The 16,026-nt window shown below is 37.1% G+C and overlaps 1 protein-coding gene and 1 long non-coding RNA gene across 2 annotated transcripts; both read left to right on the top strand.

Annotated features, from left to right (window-relative positions):
* The first annotated feature begins 266 nt into the window (after positions 1–266).
* LOC143632075 (uncharacterized) lies at positions 267–716 on the top strand. The gene has a single exon (XM_077100664.1). The coding sequence runs from the start codon at positions 267–269 to the stop codon at positions 714–716; it is 450 nt and encodes a 149-aa protein (XP_076956779.1).
* A 12,999-nt stretch (positions 717–13,715) lies between these two features.
* On the top strand, positions 13,716–14,474 carry LOC143632027 (uncharacterized). The gene is made up of 3 exons (XR_013153474.1): positions 13,716–13,783; positions 13,864–13,996; positions 14,080–14,474. It is a non-coding gene; the product is annotated as an uncharacterized LOC143632027 (long non-coding RNA).
* Positions 14,475–16,026: the final 1,552 nt, after the last annotated feature.

The raw sequence follows: 16,026 nt of genomic DNA, 5'->3' as shown, positions 1-16,026 counted from the left end.
CCAAACCCTATCCTCCTTCCCAAATTACCAAAACACCCTCAATGGCATATCCGTAAATCTAAACCACCAACGCACACGCATTATCATAACGCGCTTGACCGACCTCCTTCCCTTTAAAAAGCCCCACACCGAACCAAACTCAAACCCATATTATTATTATTATTATTATTATTATTATTATTATTCATTCCTCTCTTCTTAATAACCATTAAACTTATTATTATTATTATTATTATTATTATAGTTTTCAATTTCAATCCTAACAAATGTCTCAAAGAACTGAAAAAGAAGAACCGGTACCTGAAACCGGCGACAAAATGCGTCAGAACCGCTTCAACGCCACCACAACGACGTCGCATCGCACTCGTTCCAGTTCGTTGAGGTCACCGTCTCGCATCGGACGTGATCTGGTGTTAGATACGCTGTGTGAGTTGTTAGATGAAGAATTGAATGATAATAATAATAATAATAATAAGAGGAGGAGGAGGAACAACAACGAAGCTGCTGTTGTGGTGAAGAAGGAGGTGATGCGGTGCTCTGGATGCCAGAAGAAGGTAGGTTTGACCGGATTCCGGTGCCGGTGCGGTGAGTTGTTCTGTTCGGAGCATCGGTATTCGGATAGGCATGAGTGTGGTTATGATTATAAAGGCGTTGGACGAGAGGCTATTGCGCGGGAGAATCCGGTGGTTAAAGCGGCTAAAATTGATAGAATATGAATTATGAATTAACGCACACCTTTCGCGCTTCTCTGTCCAGCAAGCATGCGGAAAAAGGTGGCTTTTTAAGTCCGCTATCAAATCCCAGTACTCAACTCTGACTACGTGTTTATTGGAATTAAATAGAAAAATAATTGTAACTTAGTTTTTATTTATTTGATGATTAGATGGTCTGAATTTGTGTTTATTGGAGATTGAGCCTTCTTTTTTAGCAAAGCTTATAGCTTTTTTAGCTTTTCTTATAAAATAAGCTTTATTTTGTGTTTGGTTTAGCTTTTTTAGCTTAGGCTTATAAGCTAATTTGTAGAAGCTTATTTGAAGATTATTATTTAGCTTATTTGAATAAGCTTATTTGTTTAAGAGGGTAAATTACTCATTTACTTTCAAATGGTGATGGATTAATAATATTGAAATAACTTATTACTCTAACAAATTAAAAATGATGGATTTAATAACTTATTAAGATGTATAATCAACTTATAGAATATAAACTAATTCAAACACTTAAAAAGGGTTTATCAAATTATATAAAATAAATTATAAGTTTCAAAAAGATATAACCACAAACATAAAAATATAAGCTAGGCAACACACCCCCTGAATGTTGGTTTGTTATATCATATCATTTGATACTTGTTTTGTATTATTTATTTCTGAAATGAAATGACTCGAGAACACTAAACCACAAGTGGTTGAACATCAAGACTCAAAAGTTGACGGGTCGGGTCGGGTCGGGTGAAAGGTGTAGCTAGACGACGAGTTGGACCAAGTTGATGAGGATGGGTGGTGGGGATTACGAGGAGTTCGGTCACTCGGTGTTGACTGCATTTTCTTTCTTTCTTTTTCTAGAACAACTTAAACTAGTCTTCTCAGAAATAATATAAAAATATATGATGTGTAAAATTTAAAGTATAGAAAATGATTGTATATCAGATTATGGACGACAAAGAACAAATATGAGATCTTGTCAACGTGTTAATGGTGGTGAAAAGGTAAGAATGACATTTGTGTTTTATGTGATTCACGTTTTATTTTAGAGAAAATTCTCAAAAAATAGGTGTTTATAAATACGTTTTTCAGGTTTTATGTGTCATTTCAAACAAATTCCTAAAATATGTATTATAAACTAGTCGAGACAAATAGTTTACGGTTGTCAACGAGTAGTTTGTATAACCAATAAAAATTTGTCACGTGTCTATAAACTAACCGTAACGACCAGTTTCACTAATTATCTACTCGTAAAGATTAAATAAGTTTAAAGCCTCGTAATCAACGTCCACGAGTAAATAAGATATCATTTAGTCGCGTTGAGCAGATTATAAAACCTTAAGAGTCGCGAGTAGTTTATCAAACTAACCATGACGATGAGTTTGATTACCAAATGCATCGAACCAGTTTGTTTTTCAAAACACTAACCGGATTGGTTAGTTTGTTTGGTCAACTAGTCGTTACGAGTAGATATTGGTCAACGATTACTTTACATCCATTATACGAGTATTTTGTTAGTAATTAACTCGTCTCGATAAGTTTACCCGGTAAACATTACTCATACGAGTAGTTCATGTCTAGTTAACTCGTCCTGACTAGTTTACCTTGTTTATATTCCCGATACGAGTATTTTATTAGTAATTAACTTGTTCTGATAAGTTTACCAGATTTACATTAACGATACGAGTAATTTATTGGTAGTTAACTCGTCGCGTCTAGTTTACATTACCGATACGAGTAGTTAATTAGTAACAAACTCGTCTTGACTAGTTTAACATAACAATCTACTCGTCTCCTTACTTTATAGTCTAAACTAGTCGTTACAATGTTGTTTTGAAGTTCTTGGGTTTATATAAATATAATAACCCAAACTTTTGTATTAGATAACAAATGAATAAATATATATATATATGTATAATAATAATAATAATAATAATAATAATAATAATAATAATAATGATAATAATTTAAAAGTTGAAACCTGATGAGTTCAAACTCAATTGTTTTATCATCTTCTAGAAAACCTTGTTTTCAAATTCAAACGAACGGCCAGATAATTCGGGTGATCTCCGAATCCTCGTTACCAACAACCTCCGTTATATATTGTTAGCAAACTCCATCGTACCATTCTATCAACTACTCTCACATCACATCTGCTCTCACACCTCCGCGTGAACGACTCCGCTGCTGCTACACTTTGGCAGCCGGCGACACCACCGCCAACCATCACTTCCCTCCAATCTAGTTGTTACTGTTCAGCGACCGTCACGCATCCGTGTTCGATTTAGATCCGTTCGGTTTTGTTCGGCTTATGAGGTAACGAATTCGAGCTCACCGTATCTGTTTCGCGACTGTTGGTTAGGTTCCGGCGGCTACAACTATTTTATTTGTTTTTACGTGACTGAATCTAAAAAAAAAAAACAATTTATGAAATTAGTTGAATATATCGCGTGTTCCTCGTCTGCATACATATTATAGACATGAAAAGCTTTCCTTTAATATATACATGTTTTAATAACGTGGGCCATGTATATGTTGCAGGAGTTTGATAAGTGTTTTAAATTTGTTGTGCAATGGCTCTCATGCTTCTTTAAAGTAAATAATAAAATAAAAAAAATATCCATACAATTGGTTCTCCTATCTTTACAACTATATGAGATAAGTGATATAGTATTTTTATAATCCAATACTTACTGGTCTAGTTGTATACAAACATATTGATATGTATTGTTTTCATTCAACAAAATAATAATAATCATTACTAATTATTTGGTTTTTAAGAAAACATGTTAGTCTTATGAGGATCGTAGATAACTTTGAAAAGATATATGTTAAAAGTATAAAGTCTGTGTCGCCGGAACATCATCCAACCAACAAAATGGGCAGCGCAACTAAGCTAAGCAAACCTGACTTGATAGTAATTAAATTGTAGGTGCTCTTTGTCATTAACAGCGAATTTAGTCATTTTTCTTTGCTTGCTAAACTAAGGTACGGATTCTGGTTTCTGTCACTCATAGTATAAATTTTATTTTGTTACTTTGTAGTACGGTTTCTGTTTTTGTTCACTTTTAGTATTGACTCTATTCCGTTACTTTGTAGTACGGATTTTCGTTACGCGTCGGTTATATTTTGAGTTCAGTTATTTTATATAATATATTTTAGTTATACGACTTTAGTTCAGTACTCTGTTACCCGAGCATTTCTGACTTGTCGTTGGGGCGTCAACGACATGGCACTTATCGTGACAGTGCGTAATCAAAGTTCACGGCGTCTCTGAAAGTACTCATGTAGTACCTTGGCCACTTAGAGGAGTATAGATCGATCTTAGCTCCAACTCCTGACTCCTGACTCCTGACATGGCACTTATCGTGACAGTGCGTAATCAAAGTTCACGGCGTCTCTGAAAGTACTCATGTAGTACCTTGGCCACTTAGAGGCGTATAGATCGATCTTAGCTCCGACTCCTGACTCCTGTTTGAGATGGAACAATGTGTGCACGCCACCCACACCGTCTCCTTGGTGCATGGACTAGCTAGCTGTGTAACCCTCTGTTTAGGCTCTGGGTGCTTCCGTATTACACGACCTATTTATTTTAACATCATCGTCGTGTATTTTAGTAATTATATTTTGTTTCGCTGTATTTCTGGTCCGTTTTGATATGTGTATACGCATTTGGTTAAAATTGAGTATATTCAGATTACGTCCCGTTAGTGTATCGGATTTTGTTTCGCATCTAATTATAGTTCGGTCTAAAACGTGGTTTTATATCCGCAGTAGTTTCAGTTTTATTTCAGTATGTGTTTTGTCTTATGTATGCCTTTACCTGTACTATTGTTCTCTCCGTTACTGGGCAATTTTTGGCTCAGCCGTATTTTCTTGTTTGTGTCTGTCTTATTTGCTAACAGGTAATTCGGGAAATCGGGGAGATCAGTGATGAGAGTAAAATGAAGCTCAAGAATAAGGACTTGATTTAATTTTCTTTAAGCATTTAATAAATTTGACTTAGAATTTCTTTCAGTGTTTTTAACACTTTTGGTTGCCATGGGATTCTTTTCATTTCATTTAAATGGTTTTTGTTTGGTCTATGATATCTGTAATAGTAACACGTCAGCCTGCTCCGGGTTGGGGTGTTACAGTTATGGTATCAGAGCCCAGGCTCTTTCTTGTAGAAAACTTACACGAAAATAATTAAAAATGTGAGTTAATGGGTAGACGTCGGGTTAGGATTTTCCTTTTCGTCTTTCGCGTATTCCGTAAATCCTTATCGTTCAATTCATACGTTATCTTACTTTCAGATGCCTCCTAGAAGACGTGTTAACCGCCAAAACGGGAATGATGCTGGAAACGACCCACCTCTTGCGACCCTTGTCGCTAATGCCGTCAATGCGGCTATTGCTGCGGCCGTCCCTAACATCATACAACAGTTGCAGCAGAACAATGCCGGTGGCAACAATGTCGGTGGTAACAACGCCGGTGGCAACAACGCCAATGGAAACAATGCTGGAGGCAACAATCCTCCTGTTGGTATTCATGTCTGGCTTGAGCGTTTTCAAAAGCAAAAGCCAAAATCCTTTAGTACTGCTAGTTCTCCAGTAGAAGCTGAAAACTGGATCGCGCACATCGAGAAACTGTTTGAAGTGCTGGGTGTTGAAGATGTGTTTAAGGTTCGATTAACTACTTACAAGCTCGAAGATGACGCTCACAGATGGTGGAAGACACTGAAAGCTGCCCGTGGTGGAGACAATTATGCTGCTACACTTCCTTGGAATGAATTCCGTACTTTGTTTTACCAACAGTACTTCACTGATGCTGATCGCAGTGAATATTTGAGAGAATATTCTTCAATTATTCAGGCTAATGATGAGCCCATCGTTGAGTTTAAAAATCGTTTCAGTCGATTGGTTAGTTTTCTTGGCCCAACTGTAGGCACGCAAGAACAACAGACCAACCATTTCAAGTGGGCCATTTGTGACCGAGATAGGAAGTTTATCTTGAACCTCCGTTTTAATGACATAAATGAGATAGTTGATGCGGTTAAGAACCTTGATAATGATAAGAAACACCGCCAGAAATCTTTTGATGAAAGTCGTAAGCGGCCTAGAGAAAATAATCAGGGTCAATCTTCTTCTCAAGTTGGAACCGAACAGTCCCTTGTACCCCGAGACCGTAGACAGCGTACTGATAGGAATTTCAACAATCAGCCACGAAATGGGGGAAATCGAAATCAGAATCATAGGCCCGCACAGAATAATATGCAACAACATCATAACCCCACCAGAGCTCAACCACTTAATCAACAAAACCGAAATACTCCTCTGTGTAGCACGTGTGGGAAACGTCATGGAGGTGCTTGTCGTCGAGCTGAAGGTCGTTGTTTTAGATGCGGAGATGCAGGACACATGATCAGAGACTGCCCTCAGCGGGACCCTAGGGCTAATACTAGGGAAGATGCTAGATCTGCTGCAGGAGGACGAGTTTTTACACTTACAGCTAATGATGCAGCTAATGCCCCAGGTATGGTTTCCGGTAATTTACAAATTGGTGATCGTGATACGTATGTTTTATTTGATACTGGTGCGACACATTCTGTGGTGTCACTCTTATTTGCTAAATATTTAATGACTATGCCTACTGCCTTAGAGTACCCTTTAGTGATATCTACTCCTCTGAGAGACACCACTGTTATCTCTCACGTTTATAATGAGTGTCCAATCCGAATCAATTCAGTTATCCGTGCCGCAGACTTGTATCCTATGCATATGAGTGACTTTGATGTTATTCTGGGTATGGACTGGTTATCGCAACATAATGTTACGATCGAATGTCAGACTCGTCGTGTTTTATTTGGAAATCCTCAGTTTCCCGAATTTATCTATCAGGGGACCCAGCCTCGAAAATCTTTAAAAATTATTTCTGCGCTCAAGGCTCATAAGTTTCTATCGCACGGTTGTGCGGGATTTCTTGCTTCGGTTAAAGCTACATCTTCTAATGAACCCAAAATCTCCTATTATCCGACTGTTTGTGATTTTTCGGACGTTTTTCCTAAAGATTTGCCTGGACTTCCACCTGATCGCGAGGTAGAGTTTACTATTGATCTTGTCCCTGGTGCCGAGCCGATTTCTAAGGCACCCTATCGTATGGCACCTTTGAAGCTTAAGGAGCTCAAAGAGCAACTACAAGAATTATTGGAACTGGGTTTTATTAGACCGAGTGTCTCTCCTTGGGGCGCACCGGTCTTATTTGTGAAGAAGAAGGACGGTTCATTAAGACTCTGTATTGACTATCGGGAGTTGAATAAAATCACCATTCGAAATCGTTATCCCTTGCCTCGTATCGATGATCTATTCGACCAGCTTCAAGGCGCCAAATGTTTTTCTAAGATTGATTTGAGATCTGGTTACCATCAGCTTAAGATCAAAGATTCAGATGTTTCTAAGTCAGCTTTTCGTACTCGTTATGGCCATTATGAATTCTTGGTGATGCCGTTTGAGTTAACCAATGCCCCCGCCGTTTTCATGGACTTGATGAACCGAGTTTTTCGAGAATTTCTTGATAAGTTCGTGATAGTCTTCATCGACGATATTCTAATTTATTCTAAAAGTAAAGCAGAACATGAGGATCATCTTCGTATCGTACTCGAGATTTTACGTAAAAATAAGCTTTATGCAAAATTCTCAAAATGCGAGTTCTGGCTAAGAAAAGTAGCGTTTTTGGGTCACATTGTGTCGGCCGAAGGCATTTCAATGGACCCGGCTAAAATCGAGGCAGTCACTAATTGGCCTAGACCTACCTCAGTCTCAGAAGTCCGTAGTTTTCTCGGCCTTGCCGGTTATTATCGCCGATTTGTTGAAGGTTTTTCCGCCATCGCCCTACCCCTCACGCAACTGTTAAGGAAAGGGGTTAAGTTCTCCTGGAATGATGATCGAGAGAAAAGTTTTGAAGAACTAAAGAAGCGATTGGTTTCTAATCCGATTCTTACACTTCCTTCAGGCACGGGTGGATACCAAATTTATAGTGATGCTTCTAAGAAAGGTCTCGGCTGCGTTTTAATGCAGCATGGTAAAGTCATTGCATACGCCTCACGACAGTTGAAACCTTACGAGGTTAACTATCCGACGCATGACCTCGAACTCGCTGCAGTTATTTTCGCGTTGAAAATCTGGCGCCATTATCTTTATGGAGAGACTTGCGATATTTTCACTGATCATAAGAGCTTGAAATATATCTTCACTCAGAAGGAACTGAACATGAGACAGAGACGTTGGTTAGAACTTCTAAAAGATTACGACGCTATCATACAGTATCATCCGGGGAAGGCAAACGTTGTAGCCGATGCTCTTAGTCGGAAGAGTTCCGGAACGATAAATTCTTTTCAGCTGCAACCTCATATCCTCAATGATCTGGATAGATTGGGTATTGGTCTCCATTTTGGTGATACCAATGGATATCTAGCCAGATTTCAGATTGAGCCTGATCTAATTTCTCGAATCAAGAGTGCGCAATATGAAGACGGAGAAATTTGGGCAATTATACAGAATTTGGAGGTTGGTAAACAGTCAGAATTCAGAGAAGACGAACATGGCGTAGTTTGGTGTGGGAAACGGTTATGTGTTCCTAGCGATTCCACCCTACGGGAGTCGTTGTTAGCCGAGGCTCACAGTTCACCGTTCTCAATCCACCCCGGATCCACAAAGATGTATCGGGATCTTCGTCAACATTTTTGGTGGAGCGGTATGAAAGAGGACGTGGCCAGTTATGTCAGCAGATGCCTTACTTGTCAGCAAGTTAAAACTGAGCATCAAAGAGCTGGGGGTTTACTTCAGACACTTGACATTCCGGTATGGAAGTGGGATGATATCTCAATGGATTTTATTACCGGACTACCTAAAACGTTCAAAAGAAATGATGCTATTTGGGTTGTAGTCGATCGTTTGTCAAAATCGGCTCACTTTCTTCCGATTCAAAAAGGATTCTCAGTCAGTAAGTTGTCCGATATTTTTACTCGAGAGATTGTGAGACTCCATGGCACCCCCGTCTCTATTGTTTGTGATCGAGACCCACGTTTCACTTCGCGTTTTTGGAAAGGGTTGCAGGCCGCATGGGGTACTAGATTGAGATTCAGTACCGCGTTTCATCCTCAGACTGACGGTCAGTCAGAACGTACCATTCAAACACTCGAAGATATGCTTCGAGCATGTGCTTTAGAGTGGAGTGGAAACTGGGACGAGTATTTAAGTCTGGTTGAGTTTGCCTACAATAATAGTTGGCAAGCTAGCATCGGTATGGCGCCATTCGAGCTTTTATATGGTCGTAAGTGTAGAGCCCCTAATTGTTGGGATGAGGTTGGTGAGAAAATTATTGAAGGGCCCGAGTTGGTACAGATTACAAATGAGAAAGTTACCATTGCTCGTGAGAAGCTAAAAGAGGCTCAGAGTCGACAGAAGAGCTATGCAGACCGACATCGTCGAGCTTTGGAATTTAATGTCGGTGATCGGGTATTCTTGCGAGTTTCACCTTGTAGAGGTGTTCAACGTTTTGGAATCAAGGGAAAACTTAGCCCAAGATTCATCGGACCGTTTGAAATTCTTGAAAGAGTTGGCGAAGTCTCTTATCGTTTGGCTTTACCACCTCAGTTATCTCATGTGCATAGGGTCTTTCACGTATCTCTTCTTAGGGGGTATAATTATCACCCGTTACATGTTGTTACCTATCCGCTTCATCAGATTCGCGAGGATTTATCTATTGAAGAAGAACCGGAAGCTATTCTTGATCGTCAAGAACGCATTATGCGCAAGAAAACTATTCCGTTCGTTAAGATTCTTTGGAAGAACCATTCTGAACGAGAAGCTACATGGGAAATGGAGGATACAATTCGTTCCCAATATCCGTATTTATTTCCGTTTTAGCACTTGGTGATTTCAGTTTGGATGGTTTTGATTTCATATGAATTATGTTTTATATGTCCTAATATTTGTTTCCAAGACTTTGCAATTGTCATGTCTGAATTTATGAAAGTTTAAGTTTGTTTCGTTTCTGTGATATCCGAAAGTGTGTGTCACCGTCTTACAATTTCGAGGACGAAATTTTTTTTAGGGGAGTATAATTATAATAACCCAAACTTTTGTATTAGATAACAAATGAATAAATATATATATATGTATAATATATAAGATAATAATAATAATAATAATAATAATAATGATAATAATTTAAAAGTTGAAACCTGATGAGTTCAAACTCAATTTTGAGCACATGTTTTATCATCTTCTAGAAAACCTTGTTTTCAAATTCAAACGAACGGCCAGATAATTCGGGTGATCTCCGAAGCCTCGTTACCAACAACCTCCGTTATATATTGTTAGCAAACTCCATCGTACCATTCTATCAACTACTCTCACATCACATCTGCTCTCACACCTCCGCGTGAACGACTCCGCTGGTGCTACACTTTGGCAGCCGGCGACACCACCGCCAACCATCACTTCCCTCCAATCTAGTTGTTACTGTTCAGCGACCGTCACGCATCCGTGTTCGATTTAGATCCGTTCGGTTTTGTTCGGCTTATGAGGTAACGAATTCGAGCTCACCGTATCTGTTTCGCGACTGTTGGTTAGGTTCCGGCGGCTACAACTATTTTATTTGTTTTTACGTGACTGAATTAAAAAAAAAAAAACAATTTATGAAATTAGTTGAATATATCGCGTGTTCCTCGTCTGCATACATATTATAGACATGAAAAGCTTTCCTTTAATATATACATGTTTTAATAACGTGGGCCATGTATATGTTGCAGGAGTTTGATAAGTGTTTTAAATTTGTTGTGCAATGGCTCTCATGCTTCTTTAAAGTAAATAATAAAATAAAAAAAATATCCATACAATTGGTTCTCCTATCTTTACAACTATATGAGATAAGTGATATAGTATTTTTATAATCCAATACTTACTGGTCTAGTTGTATACAAACATATTGATATGTATTGTTTTCATTCAACAAAATAATAATAATCATTACTAATTATTTGGTTTTTAAGAAAACATGTTAGTCTTATGAGGATCGTAGATAACTTTGAAAAGATATATGTTAAAAGTATAAAGTCTGTGTCGCCGGAACATCATCCAACCAACAAAATGGGCAGCGCAACTAAGCTAAGCAAACCTGACTTGATAGTAATTAAATTGTAGGTGCTCTTTGTCATTAACAGCGAATTTAGTCATTTTTCTTTGCTTGCTAAACTAAGGTACGGATTCTGGTTTCTGTCACTCATAGTATAAATTTTATTTTGTTACTTTGTAGTACGGTTTCTGTTTTTGTTCACTTTTAGTATTGACTCTATTCCGTTACTTTGTAGTACGGATTTTCGTTACGCGTCGGTTATATTTTGAGTTCAGTTATTTTATATAATATATTTTAGTTATACGACTTTAGTTCAGTACTCTGTTACCCGAGCATTTCTGACTTGTCGTTGGGGCGTCAACGACATGGCACTTATCGTGACAGTGCGTAATCAAAGTTCACGGCGTCTCTGAAAGTACTCATGTAGTACCTTGGCCACTTAGAGGCGTATAGATCGATCTTAGCTCCGACTCCTGACTCCTGACTCCTGACATGGCACTTATCGTGACAGTGCGTAATCAAAGTTCACGGCGTCTCTGAAAGTACTCATGTAGTACCTTGGCCACTTAGAGGCGTATAGATCGATCTTAGCTCCGACTCCTGACTCCTGTTTGAGATGGAACAATGTGTGCACGCCACCCACACCGTCTCCTTGGTGCATGGACTAGCTAGCTGTGTACCCCTCTGTTTAGGCTCTGGGTGCTTCCGTATTACACGACCTATTTATTTTAACATCATCGTCGTGTATTTTAGTAATTATATTTTGTTTCGCTGTATTTCTGGTCCGTTTTGATATGTGTATACGCATTTGGTTAAAATTGAGTATATTCAGATTACGTCCCGATAGTGTATCGGATTTTGTTTCGCATCTAATTATAGTTCGGTCTAAAACGTGGTTTTATATCCGCAGTAGTTTCAGTTTTATTTCAGTATGTGTTTTGTCTTATGTATGCCTTTACCTGTACTATTGTTCTCTCCGTTACTGGGCAATTTTTGGCTCAGCCGTATTTTCTTGTTTGTGTCTGTCTTATTTGCTAACAGGTAATTCGGGAAATCGGGGAGATCAGTGATGAGAGTAAAATGAAGCTCAAGAATAAGGACTTGATTTAATTTTCTTTAAGCATTTAATAAATTTGACTTAGAATTTCTTTCAGTGTTTTTAACACTTTTGGTTGCCATGGGATTCTTTTCATTTCATTTAAATGGTTTTTGTTTGGTCTATGATATCTGTAATAGTAACACGTCAGCCTGCTCCGGGTTGGGGTGTTTCAATAAATGTCATGTTCTTGTTGTTTTTAACCCGCACATTAATGGAGGAGGAAATTGATAATATTGTAGTTTTATCAAACGTAGACATAGTCACCTTTAAAGGTCGAAAGATTCACAATGGTCGGCACTGTGGAGATGAAGAGTTGTGATGAAGGATCGGTGGTGAAGAAGGGGAAGGAAGATAGGTGAAGAGGGTGTATGATACAATAGCTGAATGGTTCAGCAAGTTTTGGAGGCTGAATGGTTCAGATATGTACAAAACGATTCAGATGGCATATTTTAACAAACCAAACACGCATACCACTGAGCGATTCAGATATTAACCTCTGAATGGTTTCATTAAGAGGTAAACAAACATCCCCTAAGCCTCATTTCATTAATGTAACTTTGCAGGTGTGGCAAGGTAAAATGTTTTTTATACACTACGCCATTTATCAATATTTTGGCTTTTAGTTTTCATAAATTATATGTTCGATTATGTGGACTTACTCCTTAGCTTGAACCCTAAATGCACGAAATACTAAAATTACAAAACCGAACGTCAACACATTATTTTATTCTTTTGTTTTTATCTTTATCTTTTTTATGCTTTGTTTTTATTATAAAGTTGTGTTTTGTCCTAGGATTCTTCTAGTGAAGTTTGATGACGATTCTGTGAATGGGATTTATGATAGACGGTAGTACGGAACACCCTTAATCTTTGAGCAAAATGTGTCTAAAATATGTGTGAGTAGACAAACTTTTGTTATGATGTTTATATCATAAATTAGTATGCTTCATATGCATATAATACTTATAGCTAGACTTTAATATATATACTTATATGAGCATTGATGATTTGAATGCACCTAAGTTCACACTTAGAATTATCACCATTGCAGAAACATATTGGAGGGTATGCAAAATTCGGTGGCTGGAATGGTAATTCTGTTTTTAGGAGTGTGGATTCATGACACGGTACAACACGAACAAAAGACGGCATACTCAGCCAGTTGGTATGGCACTATTCACTGTTAAGGGTGTTAATGAAGGTTGTGAACTTGGTAGTGCACAACGGCTAAACCATTCGATGAAATATTGTTTTTAAGTGTATTTGTGTGATTATAATATAACAAATGGCAATGTTTCTTGATGATTTGTAAACATCTCTTTCAATTATTTTTTAATTTTATTATTGGCATTATATTTTTTGTTACTATTATAGCTATAAATTGTAGTCATTCTATTATTGTTAATCTCATCACTATAATTACTATTATACTTGTTAATATTTATAAGTTTATAATTTCAAGTGCCTGGTCGCATAAGTTGTTGTACTTTGTGAATAAGGAATTGTACTCTAATAGTAGGCATTAGGTGTTGTACATTATGCTGTAAATTTGTACTTTGCTGACCCCATATTACTAATCTGGTTTGTTGACACCTGTTATTATCGGCTCATCATCATCATCATCATCATCCTGTATATAAAATTGTATGTCATTCAACTCACCTCTTCTCCATCCAATTACACTGTACTCTCGGTGTAACTATATCCCTCCCTCTAAATCGTCAGAAACCACCACCATGGCAACGCCAATTTTACTCATATCAGTAAATTAAATAGCGCATCATCACCGAATTTGTAAAATGCATTTCACCGTCGCATCTTTTTTTAGTTGCTTCACAATAGGCTACAAAGGTTTGCACTAAAGGTTAGATAGAATAGACCCATACACATGTATTTTTTTTAAATCAATAATATTAATGTATAATGATAATTGGCATTACACAGGTATTGGAACTTTGGGTCATGCGTACGTGAACACGACAGATTTGGATCTTGTAGAAGTTGGTATTAAGAAAGCGCTCGAGGCCAACCCGACTAACAAATGGGAATATAAATACGCTCAAGAGCTTTGCATAAGGTTAGATACTCCATTGAAATTTTTTTATGAAATTAATAGTATTAATGTTTACTGATAAGTGATAGAAACGTTAATTTGTGCAGGTATTAGAACTCAATAGCACAAACCTAAAGGTTTTGTAACAAAGGGCTCAACTCAACTGTAGACATGTAGTGAACAAGAAAACTGACCGTTTTAAGGTGTCCAACCTCACATCAGAGCGGTTCGTTTAACTTTCAATGTCGAAATTGTCTTATGTAATTAGATCCTTTGTAAACTGATTTTTTGACTTACAAAGTCAAATTGTCATATGTGATGGGATCCTTTTGTAAACTGATCGTTTTGACTTTCAAATTCAAATTGTCATATGTGATTGGATCCGTTTGTAAACTAATATGGTTCTTTTGCGTTACCTGTTTGCAATGCATGTCTCCTCACAAGTCGAGTAACAGGTCGGCCAGTTTATTTTTTAATTTGTCGTCTCACAAATGCGCCGCAACAAGTGGACTAATAACTATGTCTCTCTTTTCTCACGGGTTGGGGGGGGGGGGGAATCTAGTATATATGACAATTGTTATTATTATGATTATCGGTGGTGGTGGTGTCGGCGATGGCTTTTGTCATTATAACATTAAAGTTCTTGTTCATCGAACGAATATAAAACTAGTTAACATTGGTTGGTTATAATGAAAGTTTGTTTTAAGATATATTTTGGTTGGTTGTAATGAAAGTTTTAGTCATTTAGTACAAGTATTAGAAGTTAATATGTTGACTAAACATATATATTTCATTCACCGCAAAATAGTTTAAAGGGTTAAAATAGTAATTCTGCACAATCATTCAGAGGTTCAAACAAACAACAATTTACTCATTCAGCACTTACTGGTTCAGACCCTCTTAATTATTCAGACATCTTAATCATTCAGCACTTAATGGTTCAGCAGTGGCTGTTTGTTTACAAACAAAAAAACATCTGAATGATTAAAATTAGGTCTGATCATTCAGACTCATTGTTGTTGCTGACTGGGACAAAGACTCATTCAGATCTAACTCATTCAGATCTGAATGAACCAAACAGCCTCTTAAACTTATTAATTAAATAAGCTACCATTTAGTTCGAATAAAGTAAACTCATACATTTTGAGAGCTAATTAAATTAAACTCGTACATTTTAATTATTTTTACCTTTTGATTTGATAATGGATTTGACTGCATCACTATCCAAAACTAAAAACCTCATGGCTGACTCAACGTGTTTGGAGGCCTAAAATTAACTAAAATGTTGAGGGTTTTTTTTTTATGTATAGCTATAGAGAGTATCCATGAATTATAGAATATGGATGATATGCAATGATAATAGGTACGTGACATTCCTCCTTAACTTGTGGCTAATCACTGAGGGTTATTAATTCTAAAAAAACGACTTTTAAAAACCCATAATACAAACCTATATTTTAGATTGACGCCCTATAAAACTGGAGGCCCAAAGTCTTCGTCTTATTTGGCTTACCCACAAGACGGCCCTGAAAAACCCCCTTTAAAAAAGCTTTAAAAAAGCCATGCTATAACCTTTAAAAAGCAAATTTTGTGTAAATTACACGACTCACGGATATTTGATGAATCAAGACCTACTCAACATACCAGATTAACTCACCAAAAGGTTAAACAAACCTACTATCTATATAATTATGATAAATTTATTTAATATAACCTATATGTAAATATATAAAATATTATTTTGTGAAAACTTTATGTTCAAAATAACTATATAACTAGATACTTAATAACTAATAAACAGGCAAGCTCGAGTGAAGAATACTCAAAAGAGCCAAGCTCAAGCTCTTTTATAATAAGCTCGAGTGAAGAATACTCAAAAGAGCCAAGCTCAAGCTCTTTTATAATAAACGAGCTGGGCTTAGGTTACACACCGCAAAATGTTATGTAGACATTTTTTTGCAAATAAATTGCAGAATACAGATAAGATTGAATGTTCAAATGCTTAACAGAAATCATAGAATTTTAAATCTTCTCAAACCGAAGTTATAACTGTT

Source organism: Bidens hawaiensis, unplaced genomic scaffold (assembly GCF_021521415.1).
Source record: "Bidens hawaiensis isolate Kalapana, Puna unplaced genomic scaffold, B.hawaiensis_p1.1 tig00006359_1, whole genome shotgun sequence".
Lineage (NCBI taxonomy): Eukaryota > Viridiplantae > Streptophyta > Magnoliopsida > Asterales > Asteraceae > Bidens > Bidens hawaiensis.
Note: the sequence above shows the minus strand (reverse complement) of the source record. Positions and strands in the feature narration are given on the sequence as shown.